The following is an 18,027-nucleotide window of genomic DNA, read 5'->3' on the forward strand; positions in this document are numbered from 1 at the left end:
ACTGCCTGAACATAAAGATGTGATGTAGTGGCCCTGCCTATACACACAGGGAACACAGAGCCGCTTGGAAACAGAAGGTCTGCCGGCCCCAAGAAAATACATAAAGCTTCAAGAGCTAGAGCACTTCCTAGAGATACCCTTACTGTACTTTTAAGGGCTGTTCAGCTTACAAATTTGGTGTGCTTTCCACTTAGCTTTTCTCCAAGCGCACAGCACTGCTGGCATCCTGTACTCCGAGACGACCGCTGGGCAGTCAAGTGGCAGAACTAGCAGGAGTATTCCTACTTGTTACAGTGAGAGGCGAAAGCCCAGATAAATGAAATACAATTAGCTCATGGGCTCTGAAAAATGAAAGAATTTAACTCCAAATGGGATTTCTACAAATTGGTTTTCTACAGAAAGCAAGGAAAAAATGTATCAGTGCAAGGCACTTGTTATCAAATGCACATGGGTTGTTGGGGTGCCCAGTGTGGTGGGGCACACTGTAACCCAGCACTCAGAGGAGGCTGAAGCAGGAGGATTACTGCACATGTAAGGCCAGGCTGAGCTACTGTGATTTCTAGTCCAGCTTTTACAAGGGATGTTTTCTGAGTTTGCCTGCCCTGTACTCACGTCATCCAGTCCTAGCACTATCCATCAGGAAGTTCCACGAAGTCCCCCATGAACATAACCTCGGCCAGTCTCCACAGGGCAGCCACATGAGGACAGGCAGTCAGAGGCCAGGTTCTGAGTTGCCAACCTTGAGCAGACCAGTGAAGAGGAGGAAGGGTTCTCAGTGCCCACCACACCTCTCCCAGGCCTTTTCTTCTTCCCATATTCTGCCTTCTGCTCAGAATTCAAGTGCCAAATACCAAAAGGAGACAGGAGTTCGAGGGGAAGGTGCAGAATGACTCGGGTGACCCAGCACGCAGCTCTCCCAACTGCTCTTCTGTTTCTGTCCAGGAGCAGCAGCTGCACTTGCTAACGTGTCCAGAATAAGCCAGACAATGTGCTCAGCACGTGGCTGTCCTCTCAGGTGCCTTTCATCACAATTAGCAGCACAGGTCTTACTTCCTCTACAGATAAGAAAGACACTCAGTGATTTCCTCAGGGCTGTGGTTACTGACACATCAGTCTAATGCGCCATGAAGGAGTCCTAGGATTGGCTGGAAATAGGCCGCTTCACATCCTTGACCTACTCCTACAACGGGACACAGGCTGAAACGCTAGTACATGTTACCTGTACACCAGTATTTCCAATGCTTGGGTATCAGCAGGAAAACCACACACAATTGTACAGAACAAGCTTAGGCTTAAACAAGGTAAATCTTTCTGATAATCTACTTGCCAATTAAGCCAAACATTTGAATTCTGCTTCAGACTATGAACTATAAAGGGACCATTTATACAATATTTGCCATTTTAAATCATGTAGAACATTATTAAAACTTCATTTGTAGTAACTCATTGTTTCTCCCAAAAAGCTAGTCAAAGGCAAAAATGTTAGGTTCTATAGGTTTATACCTCCTCTTGCCATACTGCCCAATGGTCCTGGATATCTAATAGCTGTATTCCTAAAGTTTATCCGAAAGGCCACTTACAAAATAAAAACTTGGTTTATGACAGTGCCTAACGGTCTAATTTTCCTTCCCTGGCCTTTCTGTTGAATCCTAGACAAGGCTACATCATTTGTCTTCCCATCCCTGTTACTTTTGTTTCTTGAAATATTTATTAGTGCCAAGTATACTCTGAACTAGGCGTGGGGGTAAAAGCAATACAGACTACTGCTGACACAGCTCCCAGTTCACTGGTCTCTCATGCATACTGTGAAGCCGTGTATGCAAAGGGGCCGAGGGGCCGAGGGGCTGAGGGGCCGAGCAGCGGCCCAACAGCCACCAGGTGCAGGAACAGCCAGGGTGCAGTCAGGACAGGGAAGACTTGTACGTCACCACACACATCCCAGACGTCTCCCAGCAGAGACAAAAGGGACTCGAGTGTCCACGCAGGAAAGGTACAGTTGGCACTCCACACACACAGGGTTTTCATCCACAGATGCAACCAACTGCAGGCTGAAAATACTCAGAAAGACACAACCACACCGAGAACTTGCCGCTGCTGCTTATTATCCCTAAGTAATCACCGTAGTCCGCATTACAAGTAACCCAGAGACTTAAAGTGTATGCAGGATGTGCATGGGTTATGTGCACATACTTGGTCCATTTTATTTAAGACTCAAACTTCCACAGATTTAAGTATTCAAAGCAGGTCTCCAGAGGAGACCTGCACATGTGCCTGTAACCTGTCATCTGGCAAAGCTGGAAACGAGACACATGCAGTGAAACCCTGCGGCACACGAGTCTGGAAAGGAAGACTTACCGTGGAGCCTTGTCAGTGCAGGAGGCGGCGTCCGGCCTTTGTCCTGTAAGAAAGGAGCCACTGTGGACTTTTTTGTGAACAGGTAACAACCGTATCTAAAAAGACACACACACACACACACACACACACGAAGGAGGAGGAGGAGAACTTAAATGAGAGTTCTAAGGCGTGGAGGCTGCTAAGCACTGTCAGGATTAAGCAGAAGCAACTAAGAGGTTCAGTCAACTGATACAAGCAGTTGAAAGGCGGCCCTTGAGAAAATCATCTCAACTCCACGTTAAAAATGAGGAAGCAAACACAAAGATTTCCAAGAATTTAAGAAAGAACACAGGCATTAACAAAACCAAGCTCCACAAAAGGCTGTTTCGACAACAAACTTGAAATTATTCTTGTAAAAAGCTGCTTCCTCAAAAGAAAAAGCTTGAAGAAAATTTTCTCAGGGGGAATCGAACTTTCAAATACCTTTTCAACACTGTAATGCTAATTATGTCACTATATTGGCTTTCTTTTGTGTCTTCACAGTTTTTTTCCCACAGTTTTTAATAGTACAACAGTACCGAGCTTTATAGGGTAGTTCACTGTCCTGGAGGTGGGGGTTTGTTTCTGTTTTTTGAGATAATATCTCACTGTGCAGTTCAGGCTAGCCTTGAACTCACTATGTAGCCCAGGCTGACAGCTCTTCCTGCCTCAGTCTCCCAAATGCTAGGATTACACGTGCGCACCACCATGCCCAGCTTTTAACATTTTAAAAACAGACACACAGATCCTAAATTTCAAAGGGTATCAAAGGACCCAGAGCTCTTGTATTTTTAACAGTGTTAAAATGCAGTGTTTGGTAGGCAGATCACAGTAATGACACGTCAGGCAATACATTTTACTTTGAATCTCTAGTTCACACAGATTCTGTGCGCCTACACTTTGTTCTCAGCTCATTCCCACTCCCCGAGTAGGTCTGAAGGCCAGGAAGAGCAGGAAGGGGGGACCACCCGAAATGCAAGATGCTTTCCCTGCTCATCCGGCACAAGGAGTACACACGTCTCTTCACTTCCAAGGAAAAGACAACTGCTTCCAGGGTCTGCCTGCCTCGTATTAGGTGTGGTCATTTCGTCCTCAGTCCACAGTGGGTCACGGAAAGAACTAAGCAGGAAGGCAGGAGAGAAGATGAAGGACTCACAGCTTTAGTTGTGGACTGAATTTTCTGAAGTGTCCCACCAGTGCCAAAGGTAAAAAAAGACTGTAGCTATCAATCTTTGCATTTATTGAAAAGTAGAATACAAGGAAACTACCTTTCTTACTCCAAAACAAATCCTGTGCCTCTGCTAAACGCAAAATGAATATTGAGACAGTATTTTACATGACAGTAAATTTGTTTAAAAAAAAATAACTGAAAGGAACAAAGTGCTAATTTATTATTTACAAAAATCTTACCTGCCCTTAAGTATGTAGGGAAAACCTGTTTACCTTCAGGAGCATTAAAGACCTAATTGACCTTAGAGACCTAACTTAAAGAAGAAATGTTTCCCTACCCTCAATGCCACCCCCATTCCTGGATGCAAACTCACACCCACAGAAATGCACACACACGCGCACACACATACACAGAATTGTGCTACATCAACCTCATCTTTATTTAAGGTCAATATTCTTGGTGACAAAGAAGACAATGAATATATGGCTTTAGTAGTTTGTAACTAAATATCACAAGTGCTTCATTCTTTGCTAGCTAATCAGCTAGCCTGAGTATGGAATATATATCAGGTAGAGCTAACAGGGTATAAACAAAAGTAGGAAAAAAAATAATTGCTATAACAGATACCACTGAGGTACCTAAGTTTTTATTCTCAAGGTCTGTACACCCATTTAATAATTTATATAACAATTTATTCTATATAGCATGTAACCATATAGAAATTATATCTTGAGTGCTTTATTGTTCTGGTCCAAGATATTAGAAGTAAAAGCAAAAACCTTCCACTCAGATAAAGAACCGGAATGTACTAAGAAACCATTAATAGGATGTAATATTAAAATAGAAATTCATGTGTGACAAAGGCTTTCAAGTTCTCATACTGACCTGAAGATTTAAAAATTATACACCATATCCATAAGACAACATAAGTTTTATTGAAGGTGAACTGATTTACTGTTACCCACTGATTTAGGGAAACTTCACTTCCAGAGATTTAAGCATTTTAGAAAACAAATTTTTGTAAGTCTAACTATTGGTCATATCAGAAAGCACACCTGAAAACAACCACTATAATTATTTTAGATACACATTCCTCCAAGTTAAATGCATAAGGCGTATATATTTCAGAGAGTTGCCCTAAAGAAACTTTCTTACATTGTCAGTGCATTTATGTTACTGGAAAAGTAAAAATAAAACATACCTTAAATATATCACTTTTCAATTTTAAAAGATCAAAAATATTTTAACCACATCCCTATTTCTCAATTCGGATTTTTTGAGAACTTTATTTCCCAAAGAAGATACAGATCCCTAAATTTAATGTAACAAAGCAGATCAAATAGGTAGGTGGGAGCATAAGACAGTGACATATAAGACAAAATTCCTATTTACATTATCAGGATTTAGATTTCCCTATCCCGTGAGAGTTCCCATGTGGTAAACATTCATTTCCTATATTTGCCCACCTTTTTATTATAGGGCCAAGGGCCAGGGATTAGCTCAGTGCTGCAGAGCCTGCCTGGCAAGCGTGAGGTCCTGAGTTCGATTTCCAGTAACCCCACAAAAAATAAAAATAAAAACGAGGGCCAAAGCCGACATGTTGTTGCAGTTAGTTGTTAAGTGTCCTGGTGAAGTGCCTCTTCCCAAATGGCTTCTAACTAGAAATGAGCTTTGATGGGTACCACGAATGAGGCCAGGACAGAAAACACTGAAATGTGGCGCGAAGAACTGCAGCTGGAAGTTATCAGCCCAAGTACAGCCTGGAGTAAGGAGAAGCAAGAGCACGTCCGGCCGGCCGAGTCCCTGCCGTCCGTGCACACATCCAAGGCTTGTCGGCCTCTCAATTACAGAAGTGGAAGCACTCGGAAATATTGCTGACCCCTCACCAAAGAGACAGGTTTCACTCATCGTTAACTAGGCACTGGCGATTCTGTTTCCTATGGCATTTATTTCCTAGAGCTTCTTTATAAAAAGGAAATACCCCCAGCTGCCTTTCGTGCTGGGCGGGGGATCCTGAGAAAGACGAGGTAACAGTATTTTTTAGTTACGTCTCAGTATATGGTATTCAGGTCACTGCCCTTATGGTTTTGAATTTTGCCATATTTTTCCCATTCTTCAAGAAAATTTTAAAAGAGGATTTTAATTTTTCACAATTAAAACTTTCTATAACTAAAGAAATTTTACTCGGCTATAATCAAGCGGAGCGTAAGTGCTTATCAAGTAAGAAAACTTCCTACTTGTTCCATATACAACACAGAAAATTTGTTACCACTATAAAAACCTTAGCAACGCATCTTCATTATTTAGGATAGAGATTATTCAATCTTTTTTCTCCCAACTTTCTAAAATTTTTTCTATTACCTAAGCTGCTCTTTTAATGTTGAAATAAATATTTTAAAATGTATTCCAGGAAGTGGGGCTAAATAGTTTCACATACTTATCTTATTGAGCAACTTAAGAAATTGTGCAAAATAGGATACACATATATACATTCACACACACGCACACACACGCTATCATAACTGAATCTTTTTTTTTTAAATGCTTGCACAGTGTGGAGAATTTAAATATTTACTAGACTTGAATACACACATTTGCACTCCATTACCACTCTAAATGGGTATACCAGCATAGAGAAACAATGTATCAAAAAATGATTTAACTGAATTGTCACTTTGTCTTTGCAAACTGAACAGAAAACATTTATTATGAACCTTTATTAAGTGGCTCACATTTCAATATAAATCACACTAAAAAGATGTTTTAAAGCTATTTACACTACAGTGCTGACACATTTAAAATGAAAAAAAAATGGTATAAGGGTATAAATAAGCTCTATGGAAAAGCCTTAAATTGTCCAAAAAATTCTGGCTCATATTAAAATATATATATACACACACACACATATATGTGTGTGTGTGTATATATGTACGTGTGTATATATATCAGCTTGATTCTAAAACATAACTCCAACTCCAAAGCTGTTTCGAAGACTCCTGTGTTCAAACCTGCAGTGTGTACAGTGCCCCTGGCCTTGAGTGCTGCTGCTTCACAGTTAGCACAGGCACTGAGGAATGTTACAAAGCCACATCATCTATGTTCTGTAACAGACTTGAGAGCAAGTCCTTTGCTTGCTTCCAGAATTCATGATTCTTTATTACATTATTAATTTTTTTAAAAAAAGAAATTGTAAATGCTCTGTACAAATCTAGCACAAAATGTCATCATCTTGTCTGTCTTGACTTGAGCTGTGTCCCGAACTATGCTGCCTCGTATCAACTAGACTTAGGACACTGCCGGGACACAGCTCCTCCTTCAGGTCCTTGTTGCTGTTTTCAAAGCTAGAATCCATGTCAATCTTGATCTCTGTGAACTGAACATGATCCAGTTTTGCTTTAACACTCTTCCCATCCGTGTTACTCGGGGCTCTGGCCTTCACAGGAGGATTAACACTCATGGGTTCTTCTTTGACCCTCACAGACGCAGGAGGTTCATGTTTAGTCTGCGCTAATTCATATTTCGGGTGGAGTTTGTCTGAAAACCCAGACTCCGAGGAGGTTTTCCGTGCAGCACACATCCTGCTGTCGCTGGGAGGGGAGGCCCCTGCCTCCTGAGCAGCTGTGCTCTGAGTAACGTCGTCCTGCGAGTGATACAACTTGAGCCGAACGTGCCATGCTAAACTGCACACAGCGGAAACTGTCTTGAACTGATGAACCACATTCCTCGGAATGAAGTAAATGTCATTGTCATACAGCTGGATCCTGGCATAGCGGATGCCCTCCCTCCTCAGCTGATTAAGTTTTGCATCATCAATCCACTGGACACACTGAACAAAGAGAAAGGAATGCACATAAGTATTTTCCATAAAAACACTTAAACTAAAGACAGCAGTTACTGAAACTTTACCTGGGACAGTGGAGGCTCATGCAAATCCAACTGCATTCGTTGAACTATTTCTAAGAAATCTTCAGCATGAAAACAAATTACATCTTTGGTTATTCGGGGTTGATCAGGCCTAAAAAGAAAGAAGGAAAGAAATCTGACAATAAAGAATCTGCCAAATTGGGTGTGGTGGTGCACACCTGTAATCCCAGCACACAGGAGGCTGAGGCAGGAGGGTCGCCATGAGTTCCAAACCAGCCTGGGCTACAAAGTGAGTTCAAGGCCAGCCTGAACTGCATAGTGAAATCTCTCTCAAAAAGACCAAAAAGGAAAAAAAAATCTGCCATTAAAGTCTCACTGTGTTGACTTCTGGGAGAACATGGCGGACAAATAACAGCAGCCACGGAGGCTCTCTGAGATTACCAGTTTAGAATCCAGGAGCGGTTCCATGTGAGGAGTCCTACACGAGGGGAAATGTACCCTGCCGACCCAGGAACAAACTAAGCTGACAGAAACGAACTGGAAATGCAATCCTGATGCTATAACAGGAACAGATAAAATCTCAGTGCGGAAGCTGGATACTGCGCCATTGGAAGCCGCGATTTGAATTTCCTGCTGCCGCTACTGCGTCCCAATCTGCACGGCAGGGAGAGATGTGCGAAAGCTCTGAGAGCTGGAATCGGCAAACCAAACAGCGTTGAGAGCAGGACTGGCAGGGAGCCCTGCATGGACCTGCGGTGAGTGAGAGAAATGGGGACCCTTTCATAGACTACGAGGCTCCAACAGAGGACATTCTGGGAACGAGCAGACAAGCCGGAACAGGGCCCTGCAGTGACTTTAGTCGCATATTCCCCTCTCAATCGGGAGTAGTGGGGAGCGCTTGGCCTGGTGACGCTGCGGACTAAGATCCAGTAAGCTAGTCCAAATCAGGTCCCTGCGCCTGGCCATGCACCCTAGCAGTGAAGCATTCAGTAGGTTGACCTGGAGGGGCGGGCCCAGCAGAGGCTGCCCAGGTCTGTGTCTCCCTAGAACACTGCAGTGGGTGGGAACGCCTAAGGTGGATTCAAACAAACTGTAACAGACAAAGAGAAAAAAAAAAAAAAAAACTGGGCCTCCTACATACGCTTGTATGGAAGGAACAAAAAGTATGGGAAGAGGGAGCAACAAGAAAGGGTCCTCAGTCCCCAATCCTGAGAACACTGATCCAGGAAAGGTAAATGCAAAGGAGAATGAAGACAGAAAACATGCAATATCAGACACGGCACCTACAGACATAAAGCGGTATCTCCAGAGCCTCATAGACGAGTTCAAAAGTGAAGTATTTAATGAAATAAAGCAAGAAATAAGTAGAATAGTTAGAGAAATGCTAAGCACCACCCAGGAAAAAACAGATGGTGGAATGGAAGAACAGAAAAAAAGGGGAGAATTGTTTGATGGAGAAAATAGAGAAAACATAGAATACATGAAGCAGATTCAAAGAGATTACCAGGAAACTAAAAACTCTATTGAAAGCTGGCATAACAGCTTGAAAGAAACTAAGGATAGATTATCAGAACTGGAGGACAGATTTGTAATGTGGGAGCATGAAATGAAAAACTTCTTAAAAATAACAAGAAAACAAACAGCAATAATACAAAGACTTGAAGATGATAAGAGGATCTATAACTTAAGAATTAAGAACATAAAAGAAGAAGTAGGGACTCAAACAAATGAACTACAAAAGCTATTCACAGAAATAATCCAGAATTTCCCTAATTTAGCAAAAGGTAAAGATACTCAGATGTATGAGGCACACAGGACACCAGCCACCTACAACCCAAACAAAGCTACACCCAGGCATATAATAATCAAAATTCCAGAAATCCAATATAAGAACAGAATATTAAAAGCCATCAGAGACAAGAAACAGATCACTTACAAGGGAACACCCATCAGAATTACAGCAGACTTCTCGGCACAAACCATCAAATCACAAAGAGTGGGGGGGGGGGATTCAAGTGAAAGACAATTTGAAAGATAATAACCTCCAGCCAAGATTGATATATCCTGCACAACTGTCCCTAGAAATTAATGGAAAAACAAGGTGCTTCCAGGATAAAGAGGAACTAGGGGAATTTGCAACCACCAATTCAACTATACAGAGATTACTGCAGGACATTCTAAAAATGAAAAATACCAAGATTCCAGAAACAGTGGCAGAGCAGCCACAATGAATGGAGCAGAAAGCGAAATGAAGAAGACAAACTGACAACTAATGACAGAAAAAGAGCTCAACAGAAATGAGGCAGAGAAGGCTGGATGGTAGGAACAGCTATTTTGGAGAAAACAAGACATCATAATAGGTAGTGCTGATTTAATATCCTCTTGTTTTGAAGTCCCATCAAGCTTTTGTTCTTTGTCTCCATTGGTCTTAACATGTTGTATCTTATTGGATTTTATTATATGTGATAATATAAACAAAAACTTTTATAGACAAGGAGATTATACAAAAACCATTGTTCATTTTCTGTTAGTTGATTCTAAATACCCTGTAATACTGTCATTCTCTTGAATGGTTTTACATTGTCTTGATATGTTTGATGCTACAGTATACGAAGTTATACCCAAAGATTTTAAGGGAAGAGACACTATGGTAACTACTATTGTCAAGATTACCGTGTGGTGAAACACTATTTTGCTTAAATGGCTATGTTTTGACCTGCACTGTTTTGTTGTTATGCCTTCTTTTTTATCTCAATCTCCTTTTTATTATCTACTTTTTCATTTTTATCCTTTTAATTAAGGGAAAAATAAATAAAAATAGCAGGATATAGTAACCCACTTTGATTTCCTATTAACTTGATTGGAACCTCTGTATTGCTCTCACCATCTTGTTTTGACTGATTTTCCTCTATTCTGTTATGCTAGATAGTACCAAGTTTGAAAGTATAGGCAACAACTATGAAGACAATACGATTCATTGTGACACCCATTCTGGTTGACTATTATCTTCTTTTGAAGTCCTCTAATGTCTCCAATGTTTTGGTTTTATTGGTCTTATTCTTCACTGTTTTGTTCAATTTTATTATAACTGATGATATAGGCAATTCTTTTTAAGATAACAAGAGGCATTATGGTAACCACTGTTGATCACCTTGTATTCTGTTTTTACATTATGTATTATGTCCATCCTTTTGATTTGACTGACTCTGTCCTGGTATGTCACATTTGGTTTTACTTTCTTCAAAAAAAAAAAAAAAGTAATAAGAACTGTCGGAGTAATAAAACCCAAAATGTGTAATTGTCATTGTACAAAAGAAAGGAAAAGAAAGTCCTCTAAAAGATATAACTGCATATATATTTAAGTGTATAAGATAGATAAACCATATTACTGAGTTTTGTTGGATCACTGAACAAAACTGTTTGCAGTCTCACTGTTTGAAAGTCCCCTCTATATGCTTTAATTTTGTAACTTCAACAACTATTTCTAAGATGACAATATGTAATTAACTAGTGACTTCCTACTGTTTATTTTTTCTGAAATTCTGTATAACTTGTACCCTTTTTCTGTTTTTTTTTTCTCCTTAAATAAAATAAAAAAAAAGTCTCACTGTGTTAAGCCTTTAATGAATTTCAAAGCAAAAACAGTTGACAGTAAGTAATAAAAGTCTTCTTTTAAAAATACGGTTAACCTGTCACTGGAAAAGCCCTCTCTCCACATTTAAACAACAGGTTGACAGGACTTTCACCTAAACACAGATAAGAAACAATTCACTCCTTTATTATAGTTACTTGTCACAAGCTTTTAAAAAATTAAAATGATTCATATCAGTAATTTAATGCAAATCAGAAACACTTTCATTTGAAAATTAAGGTCAATATTCACATCAAGTAAGCACAAAAGCACACACACCGGGTGCTGTCAGAAGAGGGTGGTGTCTGTCAGCTGATGGTCCCCAGGCCAGCTGGGAGCTCAGGCAGGACCAGAGCGAGGGGGCAGGCTCAGGCTTCGCCACTGCTGACACCGAGCCTTGAACCTGAGCCTTGGACCTGCGGACCCCACTGAGAGGGATGGGAGCCCGGGGCGTGGCCTGGCAGGAGGGGAAGAGCACAGAGCAAGGCCCTGGGGACAGTCCTCCTCCTGCTCTCCTCCCGGGAGGTGCCCAGCTCTGACACCTCTCCAGCTGAGCTAAAGGGAACCCTTCTCCTTTGAAGCTGTCTTTCTTACGCACTGGGTTACGGATGACAAGCAGCCAGCAGCATGGCTCTCCTAAAGGTAGAGAACAGCACCGGGCACCCAGGAGGAGGGCATGAGTGGACTGCAGAGGGAGGGGACGGGTACAAGCGGCGGCCGCTCGGCGGGGCCCGCTGGCAGGGAGCTTGGCTCCCACTGAACTGCGTGCCACAGCGGGAGGACTCCCGGCCGTCCCGTCACAGGCCATGAGCATGACGACTTCGCTGCTCTGGCCAGCACGCAGGGAAGGGAAACACCACGCTGCACCCCACAGTCGGCACGCAGGGAAGGGAAACACCACGCTGCACCCCACAGTCGGCACGCAGGGAAGGGAAACACCACGCTGCACCCCACAGTCAGTATCTGTGTCCGCAGAATGTCTGGAAGGTGCGATGGATGGGGAGAACCGGAACGCTTTCCTTCCTCGGAAGACACATGGACCGCACTGAGGCCCAAACTGCTAAGTAACTCAAGTGAAATGTTCCTCAGAAAGTACTAAGGATTCACTGTGGTCATTGGTGATTTTAAATGGAATGCTAAAAACTCCCAAATTCTTCTGTTAACTACAAATATACAAATAGAGTTTTGTAAAAGATGTCCAAAAATGGATTTTGAAATGAAATCCCAAGCGAAACAAATACAAAGAAAGTCAAGGCAAAATAAATCGTAACCAAATTTCTAAAGACCAATCATAGAGCTCATGTAGGAATCATGCATTATGTTGTACAGAGAAATAAAGGGAAAGGATAAAATATCACTGGACTGCAGATTTCCCATCAGATGTAATACAAACCAGAAGAATAAGATGGATTATCTTTAAAGGACAGTATTGGGAGAAAATGTCAATATAGGATTCTATAATTTCCAAACATACCCTTTCAAAAAGTAAATTTTCAAAAAACAAAAGCTAAGAAAATCTGTCACCAAAAACAGCATAACAGAATGGCAAAAGAATTTCTTCAGGCTGAGGAAAATGATACTTGGATGAAAATGGAGATGTATATAAAGGAATATAAATGTGAAATATATTAAAGATATTTGTGTGTATTACATGAATCTCCTAGAAAATGAGTCCTTAACATTCTGTGAGGTTTACAACATATGTAAAGTAAAACAGGACAGAAAAGACCAGCCGAAATGGAGGCAGGAAGGAATAAACAGAAATACCATGCACTGCTGAAAGGCTCTTACACATATGATATATATTATTGCAGTATTTAAAGACAGACTGACAAGTTCACAATATTGAAATAAATGAAACAGAGCTACAGGTAGTAAGCAAGTAACAGAGGTAAGATGGGCTGCTAAAAATGACCACGGAAAATGGAACAAAAGGGAAAAACAAGATGATCAATTTAACTTCGTATTTACTAATACTAACTATAAATCATCTAAACACTCCAATAAAACGAAGACTAGAGGTTGTACTTGACCCAGCTCTTCCACTTCTCAGTATCTTCTCGAAAGAACTAAAACATCACACCACAGCCACACATGCAGACCATGTTCACAGCGGCAGTCTGCAACAGCACAGGCCTGGGAAGGCCCGAATGCTCAGCAGCACAGCCAGCGAGCGGATGCCAAGCTGCCTTCACACAGTGCAGCCCTACTCAGCCACAGAAAGGGTGGCCTGAGACACTCCTCGGTGAACGGGTGCACTGGGGCCCGCGCTCTTCAGGGAGATAAACCTGCCACGCATGTTTAAATCCCATAGTGTTCCTCCGCTGAGATGAACCAAACGTATGCTAGAGAACAGGAGGAAAATGCTCATAAGGGGAGAGGGACAAAGGACAGAGGAGGGGAACGGAAGGGACAAGAAGAATAAATGAGTTATAAGGGAAAAATGGGAACAAATGTTTTGTAAATAAGGAGGGAAAGAGCAACTGAAGAGAGGGGAAAGGAATGGGAAAGAGGGAAAAAGCAAGGTATGTCAGGGACAGGTACAGGCCCCGCTGATAAATGTCATCAGTATGTAAATCTAAATGAAATAAGAAACAGAAAAGGAAAAAAACCCAGGAGACCATTTTAAAAATTAAGTAAAATCAGTCAGACACACAAGCTTAAGAATCGCATGGTTTCTATTATACGAGATACACACACACAAATTACAAAGTAGAAGAAAAACAGAAAGTGCCAAGCAAGGTGGCATACACCTGTAATTCCAGCACTTGGGAGGCTGAGGCAGGAGGATTCCCAAAAGATCCAAGGCCAGCTTGGGTCATGCAGTGAGTTTAAAGCCAGCCTCAACTACATAACAAGACTCTATCTCAAAAAAAAAAAAAAAGATAAATAGGTTCAAATAATTCCTCAAATTACCAATTCTGTGGTTTCAAAACTATTTTAATATATATGCTAATTTGTTTAATTTATACTAGTTTATCTCAGTTCACTGAAAAATTTTCTGCTATTACCTCTTTGTAAAACTCTTTTTGGTGTATGTCTTATATGCAGGGTAACTATTTCGAAGATACTGATGATGGTCTATGAACTATTTTGCTCTCTTACTATTTCTTATAAAAATTTGCTTCTCATAAAATAAGTAACACACATACATATATATCTAGCTAGAAATCAGCCTCCCCAAGAAGGTAAAAGACCGCTATGATAAAAACTACAAAACTTAAAAAAGAAACTGAAGAACACATTAGAAAGTAGAGAACTGACCTTTGTTCTTAGGTAGGGAGAATTAATACCATTTCAAAAGCCACATCACCCAAAGCATTCTATGGATTTAAAGACACCAACAACATTCTTCACAGATCTAGGCCAAAAACAATTCTAAACTTTGTGTGCAACCAGGGAGACACCCCAAATAGTAAAAACAATCCTAAGCAAAAAGAGCAAAGCAGGAGGATCACAATACTGGAAGTTACACTGCAAACACAGCACAGCACCGCAGGAACACCGACACGGAGACCTGTGGAATGGCCACAGGAGCAACGCCACGGGGGGCCAAGGAGCATATGGTGGAGCAGAGACAGACAGGCTGCGCAACAGTCCTGGAAAACAGCTCACCCTCCTGAAACCATAACTGAAACTATCCAGATCTCTCCACCTGTATTAAAATCACATCAGCATGGATCAAAGACAGAAACTCGAAAACCGCTGGGAAAATACTACAAACGGTAGGCACATGAAGGACTCCTAAACAGAACTCCAAGAGCACAGGAAATATCAGGAATCAACAAATGGGACTCCATCAAATTAAAAAGCTTCTGCACAGCAGAAGAAATAACAGAGAAGAGATTATCTACAGATTGGGCAAAACAATTCCCCAGCTACTCTTCTGGTAGAGGACTAATAATATGGCTTATATCAATGTGACAGGTAACTGACTGTGTCAGCTTAAGAAACTTGGATCAGCGAAGTTCTGGTGTGGCTGAGAGGATTTACTGAAGATTCACTGGCATTTACTGGGTGTGAGTGGCACCAACCAATGGACTTGCTGTCTGAATGGGATCAAAAGGAATCAAAGAAGGAAGGGTGCTTGTTCTTTGGAGGAGCTCCAGTCTTCACCTTCTTTTCCTTGGACGTCGACTCCTGGCGCACAGACCCTTCAGCCTGCTGATCCGGGATCGGGACAGCGCGGTGGGCTCAGGCCTTCACCTGGACCCTCGGGTCTCCAGTGCGCACACAGCCATCTGCACACTCTCGCACACCTGACCCCGGGCAGTCACTTCAGCCTGTCTTGTATATTCTTACATATTTGTGTAACTCGCATTAAATCTGTTTCTCTAGGAAGCACTGACTAACACAATAAAGAATTCAAGAAATAAGTGAATGAACTGGACAGACACTTAGCAAATGAAGAAGTACAAATGGGCAATAAGTACATGAAAAATACATCGTAGGCATTAGAGATATGAAAATCAAGACAACTCAGATTCTATCCTAGCCCAGTCAGAAGAGCTATCATCAAGATCACAAAAAGCAATGAATGCTAGCCAGGATGTGGAGAGAAAGGAGCCCTTTCACACTGTCGGTGGGACGGGAGTTACAACCATTATGAAAGTCAGTATGGAAAGTCCTCAAAAACTAAAAATAGAAATTCTGCTTGACCCACCTAGTCCTCTCCTAGGTATATTCTCCATGAGTTACGACATCATCTCACAGGATATGCACCTACCCATGTGCAGAGCAGCACAACTGACAACAGCTAAGCTCTGCACACAGCCGTGATGCCCCCTGCTACATGGACAAAGAGCATGTGATACATAACCTCAATAGAATACTGTTCAGCCACAAGGAATGAAGCCAGGCCACGTGCAGGAAAACAGGGGGAACTGAAGTTCATAAGGTAGACACATAAAGTTGGACAGCACATAGTTTCTGTCCAGAGAGAAACTAAAATCATAAATAAATAGAAGTGTAAAATAAAGGAGAGACAGTAGGAAACAGAAAGTGTGACTTTTTGGAGCTATAAAAGAGGGTTAGGAAGGAAGAGAAAGGATAAATAAGTCAAACGTCATCAAGCTATGTTATATACTCCCCTCCCAAAACAAACATCACTATGAGGTTTTGTAAACATACACTAATAAAAAAAAGTTGTCATTAGATCTATTTAAAGAAACAAGAACCAATTTTGAAACCTACATGGTATGACTCACAGACTTACATTAGGATAAAAGAAAAGTGAAAAAGATTTAATATGCCCATATTAATTATAAGAAATGAAGCAGCTAAGTTAACATCATACAAAGTAGACTCTGAGACAAGAAATAGTACCAAAAAATACAAAGGGCAATTTATAATGATAACAGGTCCATTTAAAAAGTATGTAGTCATCTAATAAGGCTTCAAAATATATAGAACAACCTTCAAAACACTATGCTAAGTGAAAGAAAATCATAAAGCATCTTTTTTAGATGACAAAAATAATTTTGATGGTTGTAAAAGGCTATGAATATGGCTGAGTGTGGTGGCTCATGCCTGTAATCCCAGCACTCGTAGGCTGAGGCAGGAGGATCGTATCAAGACCAGCCTGCGCTACAAAGTGAGCTCAAGGCCAGCCTGAACTGCAGAGAGACCCTGTCTCCAAAAGTAAAAAAAAAAGTCTATGAATATTCTTAAAACCATTGCCTTATATATATCAATAAATGAAGCATACGATAATTTGACTTGTCTCCATTAAACCTTTATAAAACAAAAATACTTGGAGGAAAATTTAGAAAAATTCAAAGGAGAATTAGATAAATCCAAAATTAGAACTGGTGAGCCAGGCAGTGGCCCACTCCTGTAATCTCACTCAGGCGGCTGAGCAGGGTGAAACACTGTTAAGCATGAAGTCAGCCCAGGCTACATAAGCAAGTTCAAGGCCAGCAGGCACTGTATACAGAAACCCTGTCTCAAAAAAAAAAAAAAAAAAAAAAAATCAGAACTGGAGATTAACAATTAGAACCCACACATATATGACAACTTTTGAGAAAATGTGAAATACTGGAAATTAACAGTTTTCAATAACTCACGAGTTAAAAAAGATATCAAACAGGAAACTAGAAATATCATGAACAAAATAATAATGAAAATATGGCATCAAGACTTGTGAAATGTAGCTATAGTGCTTAGAAATTTAGTTTTTAAGTATTTATATTAAAGAAAGGCCTCAAGATTCCAGCTTAAACTAAAGAACAAATTTTTGTCTTTAAAAAAGAAAACAGCTGGGAAATGGCTGAGTGGTGAGCGGTAACTCAGCCTGAAACACAGAATCCAAAATTACAAACCTGAAGAACAAAGACTAGTAGGTCCCTGGGAGCCAGAAGGATCTGACAAGAAAATGACCGCCTACAAAGGGATCAGACACAGAACACCACGTGAAGAAGGGCAGGGATGGTCTGCACTTTCTCCCACGCTCAGGCTCCATGCAAAAGAGACTGAATCTACAGAGACCAAGCAAAGGCCAGGGATTCAGGTTCCCAGGGAGAAGTGTGGGGCTGTGACCTGCAGGGACAGTGCAGACTCTGCTCCCAGGGAGTCCTCAGTGGGCAGCAGCAGCTGGTGAGTGAGTCCAGACCAAGCGCCACCACAACCCTGCAGAGTGCTTGGTCGGACACCTTGCCAGAGAAGGCTGATGGGTGCAGCCTGTGACGGCTGCGCTTCAGGGCTCCTGGCGCTTCCTTCCCACAGTGACTGGACAGTCGGCAGGAAGGTGGCAGTGCTCAGGAAGCCCGGGCGAGCCCTGAGGGAGTGCAGCTGGAGGACGCAGGCCCTGCCTACAGCAGCACTGGAGCCTGGCCCTCACCCAACTGCCTGCTGTGCCCCACTCAGCACAGCCCTGGCTCCGGCTGCCTTCTCCATCAGAGGTGTGAGCGCGTCCTGTCTTGACTTGGACACTGCCCCAAATTGCAGATCCTGGAAATCAAAGACATTTCTTTCATGTGTGGGCATGTGT

At 41.6% G+C, this 18,027-nt stretch overlaps 1 protein-coding gene across 2 annotated transcripts in view; it reads right to left on the reverse strand.

The window, feature by feature from the left end:
- Positions 1-3,959: 3,959 nt before the first annotated feature.
- The window catches only part of Rsbn1l (round spermatid basic protein 1 like), a 70,073-nt gene continuing 56,005 nt past the window's right edge, over positions 3,960-18,027 (reverse strand). For both annotated transcript variants that reach the window (XM_003469811.5, XM_063237561.1), the window contains exons 7-8: positions 7,451-7,559; positions 3,960-7,370 (exon numbers count right to left, since the gene is read on the reverse strand). In XM_003469811.5, coding sequence (XP_003469859.2) covers positions 6,753-7,370; positions 7,451-7,559 — 727 coding nt within the window. In that variant the 3' untranslated portion in view covers positions 3,960-6,752. The remainder of the gene's footprint in view (positions 7,371-7,450; positions 7,560-18,027) is intronic.

The sequence above is a fragment of the Cavia porcellus genome, unplaced genomic scaffold (genome assembly GCF_034190915.1).
Source record: "Cavia porcellus strain 051 isolate PalLab524CR breed Dunkin Hartley unplaced genomic scaffold, mCavPor4.1 scaffold_2, whole genome shotgun sequence".
NCBI classification, from domain to species: Eukaryota; Metazoa; Chordata; class Mammalia; order Rodentia; family Caviidae; genus Cavia; species Cavia porcellus.